The following is a 26,348-nucleotide window of genomic DNA, read 5'->3' on the forward strand; positions in this document are numbered from 1 at the left end:
TTGTCAATGCAAACACAAGACCTGGAAGTCGCTTAATGATGTCATTTAAAATCGTTATTGCAAACATATGGCCCACCTTCCCACCCCAGAGAGTAAAAAAAATAATAATAAAAAAAAAGTTGGTCCATTTAAGAGTTATCAAGAGAGAACATGGCAACAAACTGTATAAGACTATTACAAATGCTAATACACGTGTCATTTTGGATCATTAGCAGGGCTAACAGACTCTGTATTTTCTAATCCTACAGGACTTTGCTGCTTTAAGTGCCACAAGACCACCCACCTCCACTCTCTGTAATAACTCTAATGTTAATGTAGAGGCCACCAAAAAATGAGCACTATTGTGTAGCTTATATAATCTGCAATTCAGGAAATGTTTTCCATCATGGTTTCTGCAGATGAATTAAAGTCTCAGGCTGATGTTTGCTGTTTTCAACTTTAAGATACAGGGAAAGCATACAGGCAAAGAGAGCAAAACACTACTTCCAACACTTCGTGAAGAGCCGCGAATGGACCCTTTACTGCTCTTCTAAGCAGAGAAATGGTTTGCTGACCTCTCAAACAACTGCACTCTTAGAAGTTTCTACTGCTGCATAGGTTATAAAGCAGTTACTTCAAAAGTCTTATGTCAAACAGGTATTCCACAAACAGGCCTTTTAGCCATGTCTAAAATTTAACACGCCACCATCACCGAGGAAGAATGTTATTTGCACACTGATTCAGCTTTTGAAGGAACAACTCCCTCACATGCACACAATGGAAGTTTATGTATTTTAGGGGCAGTGGGAGTGCACACGTGGAAAGGAGAAAGGAAAGTCATCCACCTGCAGCTTGTTCCTAAGGGTGAGCAAGAAGGCATTGAGTTACAAAGTCATTAACGTCAAGGTTTGACTGTCAAGGCGTGTTGCAAGCTGCGCAAACAGGAGCTTAAGGAAAAGGACTTGGTCTTCCACGCTCTTCCATCCACAGGCTTCAGAGACACCGCTCTTAAACAACACTTTGAACACATAAGTTTATTTGCATGTAACTACTCAAAGACTGCAGCACAGGCACGTAATTAGCTTAAGCTAATGCTTTTGTCTAAGGAAAAAAAAAAAAGAGAAAAAGAAAAGCTCCGAAAGTGCAAAAAAACAGTGTCTGCCCCTTCAGTCGCTGCCTGCGGGTCGGTAAGCGGGCGCAGAGGCGGAGAGTCGTTTGCCCGAAGCCGAGCGCGGTTTGGCGGCAGAAGCGGCCGAGGGGCGGCTCGGACCCGGCCCGGGCTGCAGCGGGGCAGCGGCCGCCCGGGGGTCCCCGAAAGCGGGGACCGAGGCGGGCTGAAGCGACAGAGGCACCGATTCCCCACAGCCGGTCGGGAGTAATCCCGGAGAGGCACCAAACTCGATTTACAGGCTTCGGACCACGGCGGGCGGCTTACCCGGGAAACGAGCCGCCCTCACCCCCCTCCGCCGAGGCACCGGCGCCTCCTGCCACCAGACCCTCGGCTTCGGCCGGCACCGGGACGGCTGTTCCCGTCGCCGTCGTCCCCCTCCTCCCACCCGGGACGGAGCGCTCCCGGAGCCTCGGGGGAGGCCGCGCTGGCTGCCAGGGGACACCCCAGCCGGCCCCGCCGGAGGCTGCGGGCGGGAGAAGACCCCGCTGCCCCTCGCGGCCTGAGGTAACGGCCGCGGCCCCCACCCCGTCCCCCGCCTCAGCCCCGTACCGGGCGTCCCCGCTGCCGGCCGCGCGGGAGTCCATGGAGGCGTCGCGAAGGGCGTCCCCGGCTCCAGGAGCTGCGGGAGGGGAGGCCGGAGCCGAGGGCTGGCGGCGCTGCTGTTCCCCGGCGCGGGCGGCAGCCGCAACCACCTCGCATGGTGTGAAGCGGCGGCAGCGGCGAGCCTCGGCGCATGTTCGGGCAGGGCAGGGCCGGGCCCAGGGGCCGCCCTCACAGGTGAGCGGCTGAGGCAGCGCCCGCCCCTGGGCGAGGGGCAGCGGACGCCTTCGCGGCCTCCCGCAGTGCGAGAAACGCCGCGGGGGCGGCCCGGCGGGGGGGGATTGGGTTAGGATAATAGCGCAGGGTGGTGGGCGACGGTCGGGCGCTTCCCTGGGGGAGAACGGTGCAGGGGGGAAGGGTTAAACCGAAGGGAAGGGAGAGGCCTGCGGTGTGAGCCCAGGCGGGCCGCAGGAACGGCTGAGGGGAAGGCATGCCTTGTGAGGGGGTGCGGGAAGGGGAGTCGTTAATTCCTCCCGAGGAAAAAAAAAAAAAAAAAAAAAAAAAAGAGGAGGAAAATCTAATTCGTACCGAGTGTGGAAGTAGCCTGCACGCTCCACGAGCCTGCTTCCAGGGAAGTGTTTGCCCGGGCGGAGCCCTCTGCCACAAAACACAATGGTCAGTTAATTAATTGTACAAAAGGAGTGACACGCAACAGCGCTTACGTCTCGAATTTATCAGCTGATGAACAAATTATTCAAAATAATTAAGTACAGAGTCAAAAAACGGCTAAACCCAGTGAAATTACTAATAGATAGGCAAGACTGAAAAACTGTTTTAATTTGGCCATTCATATATTATTATTATATCAATCATGCAGCTTCAGGGTTACAAGGGTAACAGATCAGAAGAGATAAAAGCGAGTTTGTGGAAGGAAATGAACGGGGGAAAGGCAGCAAAGGTATACACGGCAGAGGGAGTGGCAGGACAAACAGAAGGACTTGGTTGACATAAAGAAACAATGGGCACGTTAATGAGAACAGTGGGCATATAAGGTTAAAAAAAGAAAGAATTTATTAGCTGAACACTGACAATGTGGTTCGTGATGCGTAGGAGAGGTAGGCGGCAGGCCTGCCTCACGCTCCCGTGCACGGGATGCAGCTGTTTCAAGAGTGAAGCTAAGACACAACTGAAGAGAGCACATTTGATCAATTTGGGCATGATTCTTTAGTCTGACAACAGGCAAAAATTCATGATTGTCTTAGCTAAATCAAACATATTAGGTCAATGAGGGATGTTGTAAGGAATGGTGACAAGCACCTTCACAGAGCTATTTTGGTACAGATGCAAAACCACATTTTTCAGCATAAAAATACCTTACATACGTTTAATTTTTTGAATTGTGAAGCTCGTACATTCCAGCTCACAGCTTTCATAATGAAGAGAGACTTCATGTGTAGTTCTGCGCTTTAGATACAACCCGTTTTCAACAGTCACGTTTAACCTAAAGAATATTTTTACTAATAACCACTCCAGAATATACTCTAAATTGCTTTTACAACTATAAGGAATTCTGTGTGGTAGGGACAAAGTTGAAAAAGCTAAAACAGAAGGACAAATTTGCATCATTAGCTTAACTGCAGTTTGGATTAGTTATTCTCCTTGGCATATTAGTGTACGTTCATGAACAGAACATTTGTGCTTTTACTATCTGACAGTAGAATAAATTTAATATTTTAAAATAATTAGATAGCATATTAAGGAAAATTAGAGAATTCAAATCTATGACACTGACATTCAACTAGTACTTTTACATAGTTTTCAGGATTCTGCGTCACTGGTTTGAACCTCAACCGAGTTATTTATTCAGTAAAAGTTGTTACTGACTGTGGGCCCAAAATAGGATTCATACTCCAAACTCCTCAGAACTGTTTGGAACTCAAAGACCCTAGTCTGTATTACTGAAGAGCATTTAAGAATAAGGAGGTATTAACAGAGCTTCAGATAAGTATCAAAAAATTTAAAAAAAAAACCCACAAAACAACAAAAAACCCCAACAAACTACAAGAAGGATTCTACCTAAAAATCCATTGAACCTTTCAAAATCACTTTTTTCTGTGTAAGTGACCACACCTGTTCATGTAACATCTCAAGAGAGACTGCATTCTGTGGAAAACAATCCTAAAGACCTTTTGGCTTTGAATACAAGAAGTTCAATGCTACATAGTCTCAACAGAATAAATAATGAATCTGTCCACACAGGAAAATCAGTCTAAATAAGTGGATCAGGATGAGTCCTTTTGTTGACTTGGGCACTGTCAGATACAAATCCAAGACAGCTGAACAGTCTGCAGGCAGTGTTACAAGGATCTCTTGCTGGTCAATGCCAGGTGGGACAGACCTCTGAAGTCAAAGGTAAGAATTTCACCCTGTATTATCAGAAAACTAAATCCTCAAGAAAATATCTTGTTCAAACCAGTACTTCTGTCAAATTCTGTTTCCAGTTATTTGTATAATCCTGGACTGCAACTGGCTGCTCATACTAACAGAGAAAACACCTTGTAACATCTCTCCTACCTACAGGATACACACAAATAAAATGGCATAAAATTCCTTTTACTCTGCACAAGATCGTCTTTCTAAATTACAGCAGTTATGTAATACACCATCAGACCCATTGTCATTTAGAAAACAGGAAACAGATTAGCATTAAGAAGTGGTTTGTCCAAAATCATTTAATAAATCAGAGATAACTAGAAGCAACATCCTGACCTCTTGAACACACATCCAAACAATGCAGCATTTTTCCCCTCTATCAGCTAGCTACCCAATCGCCTGCTTTAAAAACTAATATTTTTTTTTGTTTTCAGTTTAAAATCTAAGGTCCTAGCAGCTTTAAATCTCTCCATTTTAGCACAACAGGAATTCTTAAGTATTCTGAGTGAGGAATGGCAATGCGGCTAGTATTATTTATGTGTTTTTTGTTATTCATGTTTCTTTACACAGATTGTGGATGAAAATGACTTCTCGTTTCAGGATATTACTGACCTAGACTTGATGGCTTATCACCTGACAAATTAAAAGTTCCTTCCTATCTTTTCTGGGATAACAGACACAGGCCAAAATTTACTGTGAAGCTTCCCACAAAAACCCACAACAAGGGATTCTCATACTCATCTATCAGTCTATAAGCACAAGAGGAAAATATTTTTACCTTTTTTTTTTATCTCACTGACTTTTCTCCACATAAGAAATTCCTTAGCATTATGCTGTCTTCCCTCCCTGCACGGGTACTGAGTTATAGTTCTGCAATAAGTGCAGACAGCAGCTTTCTTCATTTTACCCTCAGAGCTCCCTGGAAACACAAGCTTTCTAGCTGTTTTGGTAGCATGAGAGTCTGACTAGTACTATGAATAGCAGAGATATCGTTAGGGCAGAAAGATATGAAGACTGTTTGGTCGTTGCACTAAGACTTAGTTGCTACAAGCTTATAAAGTGTGTCTCTCCCCAGCCGGCAGTTGTACCCTTAGCCACCGCTTCAGAGATTTGTTTTGCTTCCCCCTCCTCTCCTGCCTTTAAATTTTAATACCTACACCTGGCTGCCAACAAGGAAGACAACACACAAGTTATTCTGCAGAGAGTTCAAGAGTTCAATAACACTCATATAGGTAACTAAAGCTCCGCTCTACCTACCAAAAGGGTAATTCTCAAACTTGGATCAAGACAGACCTTCAGTTTGGGAAAGTTACTGCCTACTTCCAGTACAAACTGTTGACTGTCTGCTTTTAATTTTATATTGTCTTGTGTTTTATAATTGCACAAGGCAAACGAATCCTCTTCCCTCTTACAATAAAAAGAATGGATGCATCTGAAAGCCAACCTTCATGTTCACTCTAATTAACAATGGAATTCAAGAGTATTCACTGACATGATACAGAATTCCATGAAGAGAAGACATATGACTTTAGCTGCCAATGTTTTGAACAGATACATTACTTTTCCAATTTTACCCTTTTATAAATTAACCCCCTACACTCTATACTCTCTAAAAACATGATCATCTAAAAATACCATTCTAACAGTATTGCAAATACACAAGGTTGCACATCCATGCACACAAACCACTTTGAAGATTCAGGCTAAAGCATGATTAAAACATTCCAATACTAAAGTTATAGTTTTGGTAAATATTCAAATTCTGAAACAGTCAATTTAAATTTAAGTAGCTAAATGAAACTCTTCAGAAGGAAACAACACTAGGCAACATTGTTCTGACAGCTGAATGCTATTTCTGCAAAGAGGTGACATACAGCGGGTGTACAAGGTGGCAAAGGATGGCAACGAAGTCCACGTGAACCAAAGAAACCAAGAAGTCTAATACTGAGGTCTAACACAACAGCTTTTAAGTATTAAGCAGAAGGGTTAGTATTCTCTGTCACATCAAGTCTCCTGGCTTAAAGTCCACTGTGCTGAAGCAGACAGCTTTCTGGACAACTCCAGTTAAAGTCAACCTTTAATAAAGATGCTTCATTAAGGACCTTTATCACCATTTTATTCCTTGTCAGTACTTCACAGTAATACAACAGGCTTGACATTAGTCCCCAGTACATTCTTCCAGTACAGTTTCTAGTTAAGTTGCTTCAGATGACAGTTACCGTTTCAAGTTAAGTGGCCAATTCATCTGCTAGACATGAGATAATCTCTTCAATCTTTTGAGTGCAATGGTATTCTGTGAATGCAATAGAAAGTTTTACATGACTATTAGAACTTCATAGTATAGGAAGCTAGAGAAAGACAGTGAAAAGAGGATATCAAATTATTCAAGATGATTAGCAACCATCTTCAGTTTCATGATAAAGAGTTAAATGGACTGCACACAATTTGGAGGGGAGAGAGGGTTGAAAGCGACAAAATCAGAGGCAAAGTGCACCCAAGATGGAAACTTGACAAGGGACTTAAAACAAAAAAAAATAGACAGCTGCAGAAGGTTTCAAATAGCCTCAAGAATGTGTGTGAACCTGATAAAATTAATGCAGATATTACATTGCCTAAGCCAACTGATGTCTCATTAAAAGAAAACAGGCAAAGAGATTTGAGTCCACTTAGGTGAGTATATTAAAACCTAGCACTACTGTAACAAAAGAATCAAAGACATATGTAAGTCGTTGTTGGAACTTCTAAACCTCTGACCAAGCAGTCTATGGCTTGACATAAAGGAGACATTATGCTGACATACATATTGAGAAAAATCATATATGCTGGGTCAAACTAAAGATCTCTTAAGCCCTGTATGTTGACATCAGCCAGTAGAGGATGCTTACATATCTTCACAGAGAAATCTGAAGTATCTAAACATTTAGGCTCTTCAGCCCTTCTGCAGGCAAAAATCCTTGGACAAGAGTAGCCCAAGTTTTCTCTGAAGCTGCCACAACTCCTAATGAAGCAAGTGACAGCTGGGATTAGTGTGCACTTTAGCTAACCTCCAGATTCAGGCAGCTTTTTTCTCTGAAAATTAACCCACTCCCAACAGACTACAATTGGAACGTGTTATATTGTTTGCATTACATTTACATGTTGCTTTACAGCTCACAGCACCCTTTTGAAAAAAATAGGCAAACAGTTCACGCTTATGTACTTAAACTTTATTTCTTCATAATTACAGGCTATTGTTAGAATTTTTAAACAAAAGGGAAGTCTATAAATAGAGGCTAATCCAACCTGAACAAGTTTTTTTAAAAAAAACCAAAACCCAAACAGTTAAAACTTCATAACGTAATGCCATTTAGCTCACAGCAGTGGTTTGTTGGTAGTCTGAATAAAAGTACTATAGTCAGAGTCAGTAACATGAAATGTAACATCAAATGACTCAAAACTTTAAATTCCGTAAAGGAAAGCAGGAATATATATATATAATATATACATATAATTTTGTGTTGGTCCACTGAGTATACATTTTGAACAAAAGATAAGAAACTATGTAATCCAGTTAAGCATATGATTTGCAAGATTAGTGTACACTCATTACAAAGATGTATAGATAAGTTACAACTATTTAATACTTGCAAAATTTTAAGTTACTTTTTTTGAGCAGGTATATAAATGCTCATTTCCCAGTGCAAAAGAAAAACCATCCCAGTCAGGTTACCCATTTTTCCTGAAAAATTGAAAACTACCCTCAAACTCATGCAACAGCAGCATTGATAGGTAATGGGAAGAGCTTAAATATACTGAAGCATGTCTGAGTTCTCCCCCTTTCCCCCCCAGTGCTGTGTGTTGAAACACTTCCATTTCCTCAACTGAAATACCACAGGTTAAAAGTGCAAGAAAAAATAAAATCTCTTGATGTTTATGCTGCTGCCATCCATTTTTCTTAGGGCAAAAGATTATTCTTTTTGGAATTATTTTAATGACACTAATTCTCCAGAATAGAGTTCTTTCACAATGAACAATAAGTTATTTTCATTAAGTTATTTTCATTAACATTTTATCAATCCTACTCTGACTCAGTGACCGTAAAGAAATCATTCAGTTTAAGGTGCAACTATCAGTTGGCATTCAATAAATTACATATACAGAAAACAACTGTGGTTTAAAAAAAAAAAATTAAAAAAAAAAATCAGACTACCTGTTTTTTCTTTCTATTCTCAATCCTATTTCAAATTGAACTTAACTTGCCAGTTCAGCTGCATATTTCACAGGCAAAAGTGGCTCAAATAGCAGTGGGGTCTCGTAATTTGACAGTCATCTTGGCCAACAGCAAATGCACATGAATCTTCAACTTAATTGCTTTATAAAACAAAAGGTCTGTCTTAAAACCTATGACCATGCAAGAAAAGCATTAAAAGTTTCAGAAAGATGCACTCTTTCTCACTTAGACACCATGAAGATTGTTATTTCAAATCCAAACATAGAATCTTCAAAGAGAAAAATCTATATGCATACCTGTAAAATAAAGCACTCCACAACTCTGGCATTACTAAAATCTCTTTAGAAGGATAAAAGGTTTCAGATGACCAACTGCTTGGTGGGAGACAGCCAGCCATGGCAGAATAACTGCTATGTTCACTTTATGCTCAATTACCAACTGCTGACAGATTACAGTCAAACTACAATCTCACTATCTACATTTTGAACTGATTTGCTTAGCGCTGGGAAAAGTACTTTCTTCTCCTGAAAACTTGAGAAAAAATGAATGCTAAACTTAACATTCAAACAATAACCAAAAAGGGTTGAATTTAGGCAGAAACATTCACACCACTTTCAGAAATTTAAAACCTTTCATGGTTTCTTGTATATATGTATTTTCTGATTAACATTTAAATAGGTTAGGTATTCAGGAAAAGGGACAAAACAGTTGACATAAGACAAAATCTTATTCTAAACTTCATGCTTCTGATATTTCAGATTTACTGAGTGCAATAGCCAGTTCCAAGTCTTCTTGCTCTTGCTGTTTTAGTCTTGCCAATCTTTCTTTCTCTTCTCTCTCACTTTCTCTCTTAGCCCACTCAATCATGTCTTCCTCAGTAGAATACTGCATTATTAAAAGACAAAATAAACGAAATTAATAATACAATGATAACTAATACTGTCCAAGTCTTTGGTTTAAGGGACAATTACATTTTTTCAAAATATTGTATATATTCTAGTCTTCAAATATTACTTGCTTTTTAATTTTAACACACTATTAAGATTAGCATAGCCTAAGGTTTAACTATTAAGAACTGCATTGAAGCCATCCAACTGATATATTTTTATGACATATGCCATGTTTCAAAATTCAGTATTAATTTTCAAAAAAGTTACAGAACAGAAAGTGCTATAATTTAAATTCAAACTATTTTGGATAAAAACCAGTCTATATAAGAAAAATTTGGAATAAACCAGGAGAACATTTTACAAAATACAGCCCTATCCACACTGTGGGATATCCTGATTTACCCTACTTTCATTAGGGATGATTCTTCCAAGTGACAATGACTGCAAAAATTAGCTGTAGAATGATTGTTAATTGCGCAGATGAAAAATACTTCTGCCAAGAAGCAGCAAAATAATACGGTAACTGTACAGTTAGAAGCCTAGTAGTAATATAGAGAAAGGCCAGTGTGATACAACAGGAAAAAAACCCAACAAAACAACAAAACCCAACAGATTCTTTCCATGTATATTGATGCAAACAGAATGTGAACTCAATTTCTGTGGTACAATGATTATAAATCAGAGACAGTTAAGAGTATTACCTTACGTAAAATACAAAAGATTATGCTAAAGTTTGTTTCTAGTCAGCATGCAGAAAAGCTAAGAGGTAGGTGAAGGCCATGTCTTCACAAATGTCCCAATGTTAAGTCTGAAAAAATTATCTTAATATACTCCAGGTAGTTTCTGCTATGAGCTGCTTCTTTGGGAAATAATTGTAGAAAAGCTTGAGTTTTTTCCATAGTTCACTTAGTATTTTCAGTAATTCCAGCTGGAAAAGAATACTTTTTCCTCCATAAAGATAATGAACGTTTTTCCTTTCTCCTCCACATTTCACATTCTCTCCTGCAAACTGCCTTCTCAGTCCCTTTAACTAATAACAGTGATCAATAACAGCATTTCAGAAATTATCATGCTACAAGACACATCAACCAGTGCAAGTCAATTTTGAGAGCCTGTCAATCCTCAGTTTACTTCAATCAAGCACATAGTTTATTAGGCCTGAAAATAAAAAAGCACTATGATCAAGATACTGTAAATGCAAATTGCATTTAACAGGTATCAAGCTTGTAAGTGGGATGATGCCTTTCAAAACACCTATTTGCAAAAGCTCAAAGAAAAAAAATAAATATATACATAGGCATGCACAAACCTTTAGATTTGCTTCTACTGCTTGGACACCACGACTTCTATGAAATGGATTCTGGTTATAAAGAGACACTTACTACTTTTTACTTCATTGTATGTAAATCTGGAATTTACTAGCCATTCAAATTATATTTCATTAACATACACCATTATGAGGCTGTTTATCAGTATTTCAGTACATCAAAATGATGACCAAACGATTCAGTGACAGCTAAATTAAAATCACACCTTTTGTTTTATTTTTAATTGGATAGTTAACAGTGTGCTTGTTATAGATAGATAATTTAAATCTGCTGCATGCTCTGATAAAATGGATAATCCTTAGAACATAGATACTTAGAAAGTCCTATTTTCTAAAAGCTAGGAGGCCTTCATGAAAAACCGCACAAAAGCAATGCAATTTAAACATTAACTACAACATTTTGCAGTATGTTGTTTTAGGACAGCCTCAGCTGTAAACTAAATGTAAATACTGTTCTAACTGGAAGTGATATCCCTTTTGTACATGGGATATGTTTTAATATTTTAAAATAGACTGAAGACTTCAGTGTGAACCATTCAAAGCTGTCATTATACTGAAACAAATGTAAAAAGTGTTTACTCACAGTACTGAAGTTTGCAAAATTGTTGGGGTCAGCCTCTTTACTGACGCTGGTGGGAGCAAATGGATCACAGAATAGATCTGCTTCTTGTTCTTTGGGAATGTCTGGGGTGGGGAAAGGCTGAAATGGATCGCTCGGTTTAAAGGAATCTGAAGAGTCTATTTGATTGATAGGTCTTTTCCCTTAGATTAAAATGAATTTAAAATGAATTTAAGATAGCAGGTAATAACATGCCAAAAATAGTAAAAAAAACAAATTCAAAAGCTACTTGGAATGCAACCTCTTCTAGTAAACTAGTGGAGTTGCAATGACTTCAGAGGAAGGGTTGCCAATTAAAAAAATGAGGGTATGGTCCATAGTTTCTTAAAGGGTAATCAGATAAAAAGGAACACATGTATGTTAATGATTCAAGAACATAGTTACGTACTAATTAACTGTTTTGGGAAGAGCATTTCTAACAGTTTTGAGCCCCTATTCTACCAGCACAGTATTTTTAATTCTGCTTACCAACTGTCTATGATCATTGCAGCAAGGTTCTTTTATTATTTGTTTGGATTAAGTTAACACAATTTCATTCAGAGACCAGAAATATATTTGTAAGTCTTCAAAACATCATGTCCTCTCACTGTGCTAACACCTGGAATTTCTGTAGCTTTCAAACTAATCGAATAAAGCAATATGATAACAAGCAATCACAGGCTTAACTATTTTGTTAATCCTTGCCTAAGTAGCAGCAGATATAACAGAATCAGGCAGAAGCCCCCACCTATCTTGTTCTTTTTTCAGGTTAACCCCAGTCAGCTTTCAACACCTTTGAGGACATTAACCCAAATACTTCCAAGAATAGTTGAGCTGAATTTCATCCCACCATTCTCTCCATATGTTACTGCTTACAGAAAAGGTTTCATTGCAGTTTCTTGAATTCAACTAGCAGGTTCTGCAAGTGGTTTGACACTTAAAATGGTCGTATTTTAAAACTTGCTTCTGTTGCCATGTTAGAATAAAACTCTAGAATCGAACCAAAGTGCTTATTATTTTGCATATCACTGTTGTAAGTTAGTCTAAAAATTCTTTCATAGACCAAAAAAGATTCTAATTTGGCAATGATTTAGAGAATAGCCCCTCGGGAATATATGATTTATTTAGACACTTTGCAGATAACCTTGCCATGATAGCTCTCACTCACTGATGATGTTCTATTACTGGCAAACAACACATGTCTATTTCTTGAACAATGTAGGAGAAGCAGCTTCAAATGCTATCTAGGGAATTATATTTCTACATGGGAAGGATTAATAAGTACAAGAATATGAAGTATAAAATCTCCAAATCTGCCCCAAAAATCATGAAATCAGGGTGCTTATCAGTATCTAGAAAGGCAACAGATTTCAGAGGCAAGCAAACAGCCCTGCTGCACACTTTCCAGTAGCATGACGAATTAGAGAGAAAGATTTTGGGGCATTTCTTTTAAAAAGCATTTCCTTGTTTTGAATCAGGCCAAAGGGGTAATTAAAACCAAATACACTTAAGTATCTCCATTTTTTATTTCTATTGGGAAAATAATTTATTGGGAATGGTTATCAAGATAGCCACAGTATCATTTTTAATATGTGCAAATCAAAACAGGCCACTTTTTTCTAGTCATATATTGATAAGGATGCTGCTGTTCCGCCACTAGAAGCTTGCATTCAGAAAGCGGATATGTACACCATATCATAGCCGCTCCCATACAACGAAGTCAGAAATCCTTTTTTTGTTTTAAATAAGGACCACCATAACAGGAAACACTATCAAACATTCAAATTATCATCACTTGTCATATCAGCTGTTTTAATGTTATTTACAATGAAACTGATCACTTGCATGAACCAGATCTCACATCAACATTAGAAATTAAACTTTAGTATTAATACTCCTACATTTACTGTGTTTCCCTTCTTTTGAGGAAGATGAATATGTATTTAAGTTTCATGCTACAGTTTTCCAAAACATCTTAAGATTCATTCATATAGTGCAACAGTGAAAAAATGATGCAATAGAGTTTTTAAAGAAAACGAAACAAAGGACAGAAACTTAAAAAGGAATACTAGTAATATGTTTTCCAATCTATGCAAAAAAAATATTTGAGAGTGAGGAGTCTGTTGTAACATGGGCTTGTCGCAACCACAAGGTGTTATCTTTGATAATCATGGCCTTTTCTGGAAAGCAGAGCTGTTTGTGGCGTGGAGTAGACCAGAGGACTTAGCTATCACTGAACAGAAAACAGCATAGGAAACTTGGGTTTATTACTATTACATTGGCTAGGTTTACTACTACAGACTTCCGGCAAGGCCACCTGGAAAAAGTTAATCTGAAAACCTGAGACAGTCATTTAACCCTATTTAATTCATTTTGCATTAAAACCAGAGGTTTTGCAATGGATAAAACCACACTGAACTCTCACTTTAAGCATAATTTAATGCAAGACTCACAATGTACCACATTAGTAACCATTTAATTTGCAGCCATGCTACGTTCTTGCAGATACTTGTAATGACTCTGGTTTTTCCTGTTTTCTAAATCCTTTCTCTCTTCAAAAAACAAACTAAGACGCTAAACACCATGAAAAATATAACTCTGAGGAAACCATCTACAGATCAGGAACAGACTTGTTTCACATCCTGCTCATTCATTCTAAATTCAGACACTTCACCATCCCCTCATAATTTTTGTCCCACTGCCAACATTGAAGAAGCTAATTGTTAAAAACTTCTCAGTATCAGCTCTTACCAGGTGGTGGTGGACAGGGCCTTGTGGGAGTTCCTGTTTTAGGGGGCAATGCGGGAGGAACATCTTCAGTTTTAGCTGGTGGTTCCTCAAATAAGTTTTTAGTTATGATCACATTGTTGACAGAACCTGACGTGGAAGAGCTAAAGGGATCCTCATTGTTGGCCTTCAACAAAGAAAACAGCAACATATGCATTTTCAGTGCAATTCTACTATACTTTCCCATCTTTTCAATACTGCAATATTTATTTAGAACTGCAAGTTTGGACTAAGACAAAAAGGAAATACTTTTGTTTGGTTTTAGACATATCATCCACATACTCCAGGAGACTGAAAATAAAGAAAAATCGGGAATGGTGAGTGCGTACAGCAATATCAAGTTGAGTGCAGTTAAACATGCAAAAGTAATAGTTTTGCTGTTAAACTCAGCAGATTAAAAAAAAAATATGAAGAAAATACTTATAAAGCCACAAAGATTACATTGCATTGTTCACAGTGGAATTGCAGGACAGTTTACTCTAAAGACCTCTTTTTCAATAAAGTCAGCCATTATAAATTCTCAGTATTGGCAAAACTGTAATGAAACTGTTGGTAGAGAGTAAGCTATGTCTTGTCACTGCAGAGGTTCATGCATTTTCTATGAGTAGCAGTAGCTTCATATTACCTTTGACAGCGTGCTAAAGTCAGCAAAGCCACTTCCAAAGGAGTCATTTCCAAACAGAGAGGCAAAAGGGTCTGTAGCTAAATACACACAAATCAAGCAAATACAATGAGATTAAAAGTTAAATATGAAAGACAAACAAAAAAGCAACTGTTACATATTTTGCCGCACAGACTAATTGAAGTGAAATATTTTATGAGGTGGGCACTTTAATTTATTAAGTAGCTTTTACAAAAACTCTGAGTGTCAACTACCAATTAAGAATAGTAATTCTCCAGAACAGGGAGTAATTCAAAAGAAATACTGGTATTCTGGTTTCCTACATTAAAAAAAAATTAAATTCCACTGAAAGTATCAAAAAATCATACTACTGGATGTTCTGCTGAGATACACGCATGTATCCACACAGAGGTATTTTTTGTGCGCATGGACCCATAAAGATACATACACAGATATGTATGTATATGAACATGAACAAGAGCTCACTCCTGACTGTAGGCCCACTTGTGGAATAAAGTATCTAAACCTCGTATCATCTCAATCTAATTCAACAGTACCCTTTCATTTTTATGTGCCTTAGAACATGTAAAAACTTCTATTCTACTGCAAAGCAAGAAGTGCACTGTCTTTACTAATACTCACTTCTGCATCTCTAGAAAATGGCATTGTTTTCCTACAATTAAACTGAACAGCTTTACAATACCAAATCACACGTGGATTCATGTTTTGGATTACCACTTGTCAGTGCAACTTGGGAAAATAGGAGATTAGTCTTCCCTAAAACATCTTTAGCCCTCAGATAAGTGAGGGTCATAGCAAAACAAAAGGAGCAAACTTGAACAGTAAAAATTCTTGATGAAGTAGTTATTCTATCCTACATCTCCTCTTGTGGTACAATGCTATCTTGTATGTTACTTAGAAAGTAATATGGAATCTCCAAAAACAACCCTAATGGGAAGCAGTACAAACCATTCACGTAGTCCAAACATTTAGATCAGGATATTTTACCAGTTTTACGTAAGGCAGAGGAACATTTTTGCAGAACCACTCTTCAGTGTTATGCACTACAGATATTCAGACAGTTTTGTTTTATAAAAATACCCCCCCTGCAAACTTGCACCTTATGTCATACCTTACAGGAAAATTCAGAAAACACAGGAAATCCCTAAAACACTCCACTGCAAATTCAGTTAAAAGACTAGAAACAAAAGTAAGCAAAAGCAAATTAAAATAAACCCCAGGAAGTCTGATGTGTATAATTTACTTTTACCTAGATCATTTGATGTAGTAACAGTTGTTCCACCAGGAGCAAAAGGGTCATTCTTCTTTGATATCTCTGTCTAAAATAAAAAAATTCATTTGGAGGGAAATTTGTTTTTCAGCTTAAAAGATTCCTCAATTCTATGAATACAGTCACAATTTGTTTTAGTTTAGATGTTTCAAGATAAAATATTTTGGAAGTAGCTTTTATCAGCATCAGTAAACAAGTCTGTCAACAGAAACTCCTCCCTCAAAACAGCGATTAATACTTTCAAAGGAAGGAAAAAAGGGTACAATGTGCAACATACTTGGTAACCACTAACACAAAATTTAAGAATATCTACCACTCATTTTGGTTTCAGATTTCTACAGCCAGAGCCGTCTTCATGAACATATAACTACAAGATAGCAACACCACAAAGGTGGTAAAGCATTTAAGATGAATGCATAACTTTAGTTCAGAAATACAGATTTCAAGACTCTACTGCTAATCCCACACCACAGCTCTGACACCCCCCCCCCTTTTTTTTTTTCCCCTCTTCCATACTTCTCTTATTATCAGACTGTAATATGACCAAGAATTGCTTATATTAGAATATCAAGACATGGAAAAGGACAGTGTGCTAAGTATTAAAGATTGTAGAAAACTAATTTTTAAGGTTGGAGTTGTAGGCTGTGCTGTGTAATATGACCTTGAGATCTGCATAATGTGCTCACCACATGGAAGGACACCACCACCATTAGGTGCAGTGATTTCTCACTATCTTGGCTGTTATGGGTTAGCCACAGGCACACTCTACAGCCACTTAACTTGCTTCCTAATCCTAATCCACATGTATCTGTATACGCATATTTTATACACACAGAAAATTGGAAGTGAGGCATGAACAGAAGCAGCACTGAGCAGGAAAGGAGATGGCAAAAGGATGGAGATGAACTTAAGACATGACGAATTTCAGCTTCTTGGGTTGTTTGTCTATCGGCCCTAAATATTACCTCGTCTTCATCAAGTTCTATCCTATGTCAGAGAAGGTATCATGCCCAACTCTAGCTTATTATAGGCTCAAGACTTATCAATAACTGCTCAGTTATAACGTGAACAGCTATAAGTTACACCAAAGTACACCTGAAAGAGGTACATTAAGTAAGAATCTTCACATTATGAGAAGGCTTCAATGACTCTTATTAAAAAACCACAACAAAACCCAAACAACATACACGTACAGAACAATTTTCAGAAAGGAAACAACTTTTCAGAAGGGAAACCCCATACCACAACAGATTTCAGATAAGATATAGAACATACTTATTGATCCTATAATCTTTACAGACAAAAATCAAGTGTCTCAACATAACTTGGTGAGATTAATCTTGGGCTTCTTTCAACGTTTACTAAGTTCCAGCAGCTACCAACAGAACTTAGTTCATTATTCTCAAATGTTCTTATCTGTGGAGCAACGAAGCTCCACATTGAAACATTTTTTAAATGTTTTTATTTTTACTTCTATTTAATCCGTGACTATTTCTAGAAAGTAGGACAGAAAAGGACAAGACAGAGCCATGGGGTAAGAGGTAACCTTTTATCTATACAATTTCTGAGTATCAGCTTTTCAAGACATGTCCAAATGTACAAAATAGGTTATTTTGTCCAAATCATATATAGAAGGAAGTAAAAGGTATGCTACCAAACTTACTGTGTTATTATTACTGTTGTCTGCAGTGCTAAATGGATCAGTGCCAGCAGTCACAAAAGGATCAGTGGAGGATTGTTTGAAAAAACAGTCAGATGCAAAAGGATCTGAGCCTTTGAAGGGATCACCACCAAAGGGATCTAAAAAGTAAACATCTCATTAACATTTCTGCTAGCTTTACTTAAAAACTAAAGATTATATTGCTTTTTTCATACTTCAAGAAGGTGACACATTTAAGACCAAGGATCTCTGAAGTATGAAATTAATCTGTGAATAATTTGTATTCTGTGATTCAAAACATTAGACAAGCCAACATTTTCTACACATCATGAAAACTTTGGATGGTGCCAGTGATTCAGTTCCAGAATTATCTGAGCATATAGGTTTTTTAACCAAGCTCCCTAAAAATGAAGCATTTTACAAAACCTAATGTTTCTCAGAACTCTCCTACCCTCCTCTCCTTCACTCCCCTACCCTCCTTCTCCTTCACTCCCCACACACAATTGATGTTTTCTTATTTGGCACTTGGTGCTCAATGCTATTTTGCTATAGCCTTCCTACAGGCCATTTTGCTATTTTGTCACCAGTAACTCCATTCATTGCAAATAATGCAATGACATTGCCTATACAGCCAGTCTAAATAGAGACTTCCCACCTTTTCCAATATTTAGTCCTAAAGAAAGTTGCTAAGTTAAAAGCCTTTTAAAGAGTACAGTCCTACTTCTTTGCATACAAAACCAGGAGCAAGAGTTTGCGGCCTTCTGTTCCCCACCTTCACATACTTAAATCCCAACTAAGGATACGTCCAACAGCCAGAGAGAAGTTCACTGGCAATGGGCTTCTCCGAAAAGCTTTAACACAAGTGGACAGCTGCTACTGCCATACATCTATCTATCCTATGGTGACTTTTTGGGTCATTTCCACCTTTTTTACACTGAAAGTGGTGACAGTTTTCCCCACATACTCTTCTAGTAGGAATCATTTAGAAAAACAAACACATTAGAAGTTACAAAGTTACTTACCAATCTTCCCAAAAGGGTCATCTTTGAAGGGATCACCTGTTTAAAAAAAAAAAAAAAGAAAAAGAAAAAAAGAAAGAGAGAGAGAGAAAAGTTACTTGTCATGAAGCATGTACTCATCTGAAGTCTTTTGCGCACAAACTCGTTTCTACAGCTAGAATTTAAACAACTCTCACTCAGAGGAATAGTTTCACTATTTTCAGTGGAACTACAAGAGCTAGCATCGGATGAAACAAATATTCATTAAGTAGCTCATTGCCATCATAAAATACACACAAAAGCAGCCATCTCAAAGATGCATTTCTGTTGGCTATTGTCCATAAACACCAACATTATGCAGTATTTACCACCACAGTAATCCAGGCTAACCACTGATAGAAACTTAGTCCCAATTTTGATTAATTCTCACAGGTGCCATGTATGGTACCTCCTAAGCAAGTCTTCATTTCTGTACTGGATGCATGGTCCCAATTGCATCAGTTCTACTCCCTCATCTACACGTTAGAGAAGTACATATACTGTCTCTTATCTGTAGGTATCTACCCCTGAACATTCTGAGCGCACAAAGCCCAAAAGGTTGACTACTAACAGACATACCTTTCTCCTCTGAAAGAAAGGCCTTGTCATGTGCTGTAAATGTAGGACTTCACTATAAACAAAAATCAAGCAATATCTACACAGAAACATTCAAGCTGTTTTAAATTAGTTTAATTTATTAATTACAAGTATTAAATCTGCACTGATATTCTTTAAGAAGCCAACTGGTCTGAAACAAATATAGCTTATTTTCCTTTCGAAGCAATACTAGCTAAATTGATCAGACCATGTTGATTCTGAAAGCATGTAAAATCATATTAATGTAGCTGAAAACATCTGCTTCAGCAGTTAATCCAAATTAACTCCACTTCTCCAAGTGGCTCCATATAGACAGATCACTTCTTCCAACATAAAAGAAAAAAAATAAAAGCAGAGCAACAGCATTCATAAGTGGCAAGTTCTTAAAAATAAAAGCATAGCACTTCCACAAGACGAACAGATGGTGCAGTTCCACATTACCTTTTTCTGAGTGCCAAGCTCACCAAAAGTAGGCCACAGCCATTCATTCTCAACAACCCACACCCTCCCCACACCACAGCTCCCTGAACCCTCAGTTGATCTGTTTGTGGATCTGTGCTGCAAATTAGATTAGCAAGACCACATGTATCACAAGTATGCCCACACCTTTAAGACCAAAATGCAACCAGGGGTGCAGGGAGGAGGGATGTAAGAGAAGTACTCAGGAAGAGCAGTGAGGGAAAGGTGTGCTTTTCACAGCTAATTAGAAAGTCCAGATGAAGGAAGGAAAAACATGCTGGAGCTCTCACTTCTATCATATCTATTTTTGTAATGCTATTGGTTCCACACTGCCATCACTCAAGCATCTTCACATTTATTCTGTAAAGAGCAGTTCCAAGGTGAAGATTAGTCTGAGATGTGTTCATACAAGACGTGTTTCTGCAAATCCGCACTTAGAGAGAAAAGTTTACTTACTGCCAACAAAAGGGTCAGACTGGAAGAACTCTAAGCTGGCTTCAGAAACTAGATCAGGCAATGGATGAGATTCAGCATCAAATGGATCTTCCTGGGCAATGCAAAAGAAGTAGAGAAAGGCATTAAATTTTTAAGACATGCAGGACAGAAAACACTTATGTCATCTTGTGTTACCATTTAGTAGCTTCTTAAAGCTGAAGAAAGAGAGACAGCTAGAATTCTACATAATTCATCAATGGAGAGTCAAAATATTTCTCAAAACAACCTGCCTGCTATATGAGATGACATGTTTTCATGACATTGCACTCTAAATAAAAAAGAGTAAGAAATGACAATTTAATTTCTCTCTTGTTCTATAACTATGATACAAATTACATGATGCAAGCCTGAAACAGTTTAACCAGGATTTTTTTAATTTACTTTTTCCTCCCCCAAATCTGAACAAACTCACTTTTTTGGTAATAGTTGCAGCTGGGGTCTCTTTCTCTTCTTCCACAACAGAGGCTGTTGTTTCAGGACTATTCCTTATCTATAGAATGATAAAAGCAATTCACCATAAATAAGTAGATAGAAGACTACACAACGTAATTTTAAGTATTAAATAGCTAAAAGAATATACTAAAGGATACTTCAAAAGGTTCATACTTATTATAGAACATACTGAAGTGTTCCATACACCCTGCGAAAGTTAAAAAAAAATATCAAAAATCTACTGGGATATTTAAAGCAAGACAGTAGCTTTAGATTTTCTGTACTATTCCTTATTCCATTCCTGTTGCACCAACTGCAGACAGCTGCTCTCCTTTAATGTTAATTCTACTATTTAAATTTATGATATTTTGCTTTGGAAACAAATACAGAAAATTTTTTTTGCCACTTTCCAGCCAGGCTAAAATGGCCTCCTTTTCTCCTTATCAATTTTCAGATTGCAGAAACATAGTCTCTTAGAATAACACCCTGAAATTTCATTTGTGCAAGTGTTTAAAAATATAATCAATCTTGATACATTCTTAACTTATTCCAACTTCACAGCTGCACTGCATCATGATCAAGCAGACAAAACACTACTCACTGGAGACACACTGTTTATTCGTTCATCTTCTGCTATACTTTCCCTTTCAGCATTCTCATTAAGGTTAGCAGTTTCACTGCTGCTGTTGCTAAGACTAGAATGATCCGCAGTTCCATTAACAAGCGTATTATGTGGCTGAGAGTGCCAACTAAATTGGTTATTTTCCAATTCTTTCAGTTCAAGAAGTTTTGTCTGCACCTGTAAACAGAAATAAATGTATATGCATCAGTACGGCAGCACAGAGAAGCTAGTATACGACCACACCCTCTTAAATATAACATAGAAGATATATGCCTGAAATTCTTATTTTTCAAAAGCAAATATGATAAAACCCATGTTCTTTCAATCAAAGGGTGAAATTTGAGAGACAAGCACAAATCTGATCTAGAAGAAATGCAATGTGGTTGAAAGACAGACCTGAGAACCCTCTCCACCAAGGAAGCAGACTGCATCACTTGCAACATTGAGACTTGTTGGTTTGTTTCTATTCAAAGTCCTAAGAACAGTTGCAAAGCCTTCAGGGTTTTTTTTGTTTGTTTAGTTTTGTTTGCGTGAGGTTTTTTTTGGATGTTGGGGTTTTGTTTTTGTTTTTTTTAAATTATGTATTTGTAATTGCCTTAAATTAAAAAGGCTGCTTTATCAGAATTCTCATCTTCCAAGAAGGAAAATTACAAATTCATTATCTTCTCCCACATGACTTTTGAAGTCTACAAAATCCACAGTGTATCTTCCTAAGCAGACAGTTACATTCACATTATTATTTCAGCAATATGCTTAACGCAGTGCCTCACAGCAAACATTTACAACCAGCCTTCCAGTTATGAAGGAATTACTGGATTTGGCAGATTATGCAGAAGAATGAACATAGTTCAGATATTTAGGTGTCTAAATCCCACTGACTTCTGCTAGGTCATTCACCTAAGAGTTTTCATTGCCTTGCACATGTCACAAGCCAGGTGACAGCAAAGACAACACCAGGTGTCTTTCAAACACACGGACCTCAGACCAACCGTTAGATAATCTTGCCTAAAGCACCACAGCACCTATTGTTCATTATTTGTGAGCCAAGGGCAATAAAATCGGGAGTACTCATATAAAACCTATAAAAAAATAAAAGGTTTGTAGTACAGTCAAACACAACCACTTATATTATCAGCCTCAAATCTGTTCACTGCAAGTACCTCTTGCTAGTATATTAATATTGAAATAGCATAACCTTCTCTCTACCTGTGATGAAATGATGGAAAATCCATTTGTTTACTTCTCGGTTTCTAAACCTCAAAGCCAAATTTAAGAATTATTAATATGTTATAAGGCTTTTCAACAGAAGAAAGTGTTCTTGCATGAACACTAGCAGTGGAAGTCTTAAGAAAATTTAAGAAAAAAATCTTAGAAAAATCGTGAACAAGTTACAGACATGAATTGTGTGAAATGATCAACCCAAAAGCCAGCCATTTCTAGGGTTCAAAATTAATCGGAAGGCTTTTCATTTTGTTTTTAACTTGATAACGATGTGACTCTAGCTAATATATTAGACAGCTGGTATGTCAGAGATAGAGAATAATGAGGAAAAGGTGTGCAAGCTAATGCATCACTGAAGTAATAATAAATCACTGATTATAGATAGGAGCTAAAAGTGTTCCTTTAACATAACAGCAGACACTTCAAAGCACGGTGCTCAAAAACCAGTGCAGCCATCTCTCTACTTCTCACTATCTAGTCTCAATCCATTCTATTCTTACATTCACCTTACCTTCCCTCTTCAACAATGCACTAAGTAAATGTTATTAGTAATTTTATACTGACTTCACATCAATTAAAGAAGAGTGAGAGCATGCCTCAGGCCATGGCTGAAGAAAAAAGCTGAAGTAACTACTGGACATAGAGAATTTAAACATGCATTATCCATTTTTCATTTATTACATTAAGACAAATTATTTACGAAGTGTAATAAATTAATCCTTTTTATTAACAAAACTTGGAGAAAAATCATGAAATATCTTGAGTGACTTGGGTCTGCCTGTAAGAATCCTAACAACTACTAGCACAGAACACATGTGTAAGCAACTAAAGACATGAGCAAAAAAAAGAAAACAACGCCTTCCCTTTAAGAAAAACCACACTAAAAGTTGTCAGGGAAAAAATAAATTTTTGGGGGGGCAGGGGAGTCTTTCACACTGCCTTACTGAATTGATTTCCTGTTGTGAATCCTGCAGATGTTGCTGAAGAGGTCCCAGCTGTGCTTTCCCAGACTCTATGCAGTGCTCAAGCTCTGCAGTTTCTTGCTGCAGGCGACTCAGCTCCTCTTGAGCTTTGGTCAGTTCATCTTCATACGCCGAAATCTTTGATTCCTGGCTTGTTATTTCAGCCTTCAGCATGGCAATCTAAAGCATGAACAATATTTCAAAGCCAAATAAAAAACCCAAACACTTCCAAACACATTCCAATACTATTATTTATGACCAGAAAAATTAAAAACCTCATAGCTATTGCAGAGATTATAGATCATACATGAATGAAAGGTTAATTCCCGATTGGTCTCAATAAGATCGTAGTATTCTAGCTGTTTGCCTGACCAACACAGATATTTCTAATACTGAAAAAACCATTTGAGACCTTAAAGAAATACTATAGCAGTATATCAGAAAAAAATCCACATACCCATAAGATGATTTTTTTAACCACTAAGAAATCAGTCCCAGTAATTAGTGCTTCTAATTACACTTATTTTGCATTATTTCTTTGCACTTAACCTTATTTGTGTGCAAGTATATATCTCAGCATATTTGTTGACACACTGATATTAAATTAGGAGGTCACTGAAGTGAGTGACATATATCCTACTGTTTGTTGGTCACAAAGTCTTGATACTCGGGCCGTTTATTCATTAAAGTTTTTTCTCCTGCCCCAGCAACTGTAACACTGCAAGGCTGAGTTCTTCAAAATGAGGCAGTTACTTTTTCAAGGGCCTTAGCCACTAGACCTTACCAAATGGGCCTCCTCTGCACACTTCTGCCTGATATCATTAAGCTGCTCTTCCAATTTGGCCTTCTGCTCATCAAGATCATTGAGGATTTCCTGCGCTTCCTGTTTCTGAGCTTGCAGCTTTTGGAGATTACTGCTCTCCCGCTTCACTTCATCTTGTAGATCCTGTAATAAAACAGATTAGCTTTGCATTTGTTCCCTCTCTCCTCCTAACCACTAAATTCCACAGCATAAACTGCAGTACCAACTCAGATTTCAAAGTATCAACAAATTATCTTTCAAAAGCTAGCATTTATAATGTCATTATAAAAGCTAGCATTTATGTCAGACAAGCAAGTATTCTCAAATTCTAATTCTAAGACAAAAATAATCAGGTTATTTGCTTTTTCCTTTCTTTAGTAAAAAGAATCTCACTGAAATATTGACGATTGTGCATCAACACAGCGATTAACTGTTTTACTCACAGGGAGGTTAGGATTTAATTTTGAATTTAGAAGTCGTCTTTATTCAGGCTGCTACATTGTCTCTCTCCTATGTTTTAGCAATATGTTTTACTGAATTCCTTAATAACAGAAATTGTTTATTCTGCTCCTTCCCCCTTCAAAAACAGATAGCCAAAAATAGGAACTTGTTTCAGCAACATGGTAAAGGACCAAACCGATACATTATTAACCCAAATGCACTCCCTTCTAGAGTGTCCCTGCCTCTGATTCTGCAAAAATCAGCTGAAAACTTATTTTCTATGTAACAGTACTGGTAAGAAATGCACATTCACTACACAACAATATGGCATCTTTTAATTTATGAAACAGCAGCAAGTATGTATCTTGTGTTCTAAGTACATTAAGTAGCATCATATGGTAATTAGTTCATTTCTGAACAACAGGAATGGTTATACTTCAACAAACCGCAGAGATAGCATTAAAAAAAAAAGTCAAGTGAAGAATTTAGGAAGAAGAAAGAATCGTCAAAGTCAGGAAGAGAAAATACAGGGAGATCAAAAAGGATTAATACAAAAGGAAAAGTATTAGATGAAAAGAGAAGATTGCAGCCTTTCTGAGACAATATGGTAATTCAAGGAAGAATCATGAACAACAGTAAAAACCAAACAGAGATAAAAGAAAATGAAGGAGGATAAGAAAACAAGCTGACGTGAATTTCTGATTAGATCATACATTTGTGTGCTGCTCTAAGCTAAGATCCTGTTGTCCTTTTTTAGGGGTGTTTTGTTTGGGGGGGGGGGGGGGGGGTGGCAAAGGAGATAGTCTATCCATGTGTGCTAACACCTCCACATAATCAGGACAAAAAAGCCAGACAGAAATAGAAAGGCATATGGTGTAGCAGTCAGATGCTAGGGAAATAGGTAAGCTCAAGACAACTGGAAGACTACCTAAAGAAACTTCATAGATGCTTCCATGAAAAAAACAAAACAAACAAACAAACAAAACCCCAAACAAAACACAAAACCACCACACAAACCCCCCCAAATCAAATTTGAAGTTCGCTAAAGAGTAAATGACTGATGTACAGCAGTCAGACTAGATGAATTACTGGTTATTTCTAATCTATGAAAGACAAACCAGCACACACATGCAAAGCTCTTACAGCAGCTACTGACTTGGATAATTTGGACACTCTTGATCCATTCATTTTTTACATCGCTTTGAAAAGCAAGTATCAGCTGACACTCAACACAAGCAACAGGGGAAAAAGTAACAGCTTAAAGAGATTTCAGTCTCCTTTCTCCAAAGAAAGCAAATATTCACATACACACAAGCTAAATATAGATCACCTCCACTCTTGCTACTGTTCCTTGAATCCCAATGTCTGTCCTAGACACCGCAGTAGAGAAGCACTGAAGAGACTTGACTAAGCCTGATGGCTCCCAGGAGGGAAAAAAACCCAACCAAAACCCAAACGTGTTCACATAACCACTCCAGAATTAAAGGTCAGAGTAGATACAATACACAGAACTGTGGATAATACTCAAAGACACATCTTCATTAAGTAAACCAGGCTCCAATTAAGCTTTGATTTCAAAGAACACCCTCAGCAGAGGAGCAGCATCTTAATGTTCAAGCACTGAATGAGTTCTATATGAAAACCATTAACCTATTTGAGGTGGTACAAACTAGTGTTTTTATGGTAATAGTAATCCTTGTATTAGATTTACGATCATTATAACTCTCCATGCTAATGTAGTGTAGGACAAGGGAAGTCTAGAGTTCTGTATT

The 26,348-nt window shown here is 37.8% G+C and overlaps 2 protein-coding genes across 5 annotated transcripts in view; both read right to left on the bottom strand.

Annotated features, from left to right (window-relative positions):
* Window positions 1-3,425, bottom strand: part of TTC39A (tetratricopeptide repeat domain 39A) — a 50,392-nt gene extending 46,967 nt beyond the window's left edge. Inside the window, exon 1 of the mRNA XM_075037082.1 lies at window positions 1,700-3,425. Coding sequence (XP_074893183.1) covers window positions 1,700-1,734 — 35 coding nt within the window. The 5' untranslated portion in view covers window positions 1,735-3,425. The remainder of the gene's footprint in view (window positions 1-1,699) is intronic.
* A 3,882-nt stretch (window positions 3,426-7,307) lies between these two features.
* The window catches only part of EPS15 (epidermal growth factor receptor pathway substrate 15), a 74,265-nt gene continuing 55,224 nt past the window's right edge, over window positions 7,308-26,348 (bottom strand). For 2 of the 4 annotated variants that reach the window (XM_075037086.1, XM_075037087.1), the window contains exons 14-25: window positions 24,118-24,279; window positions 23,316-23,513; window positions 21,130-21,327; window positions 20,509-20,586; window positions 20,058-20,148; window positions 18,531-18,566; window positions 17,512-17,648; window positions 15,828-15,897; window positions 14,561-14,637; window positions 13,900-14,062; window positions 11,134-11,312; window positions 7,308-9,218 (exon numbers count right to left, since the gene is read on the bottom strand). In XM_075037086.1, the coding sequence (XP_074893187.1) occupies window positions 9,072-9,218; window positions 11,134-11,312; window positions 13,900-14,062; window positions 14,561-14,637; window positions 15,828-15,897; window positions 17,512-17,648; window positions 18,531-18,566; window positions 20,058-20,148; window positions 20,509-20,586; window positions 21,130-21,327; window positions 23,316-23,513; window positions 24,118-24,279 (1,536 nt within the window). In that variant the 3' untranslated portion in view covers window positions 7,308-9,071. Of the gene's footprint in view, window positions 9,219-10,532; window positions 10,570-11,133; window positions 11,313-13,899; window positions 14,063-14,560; window positions 14,638-15,827; window positions 15,898-17,511; window positions 17,649-18,530; window positions 18,567-20,057; window positions 20,149-20,508; window positions 20,587-21,129; window positions 21,328-23,315; window positions 23,514-24,117; window positions 24,280-26,348 lie in introns of all 4 variants that reach the window. The other 2 variants (XM_075037088.1, XM_075037089.1) reach the window with 2 other exon arrangements.

This window comes from Buteo buteo, chromosome 10 (assembly GCF_964188355.1).
Source record: "Buteo buteo chromosome 10, bButBut1.hap1.1, whole genome shotgun sequence".
In the NCBI taxonomy this organism is placed as follows: Eukaryota; Metazoa; Chordata; class Aves; order Accipitriformes; family Accipitridae; genus Buteo; species Buteo buteo.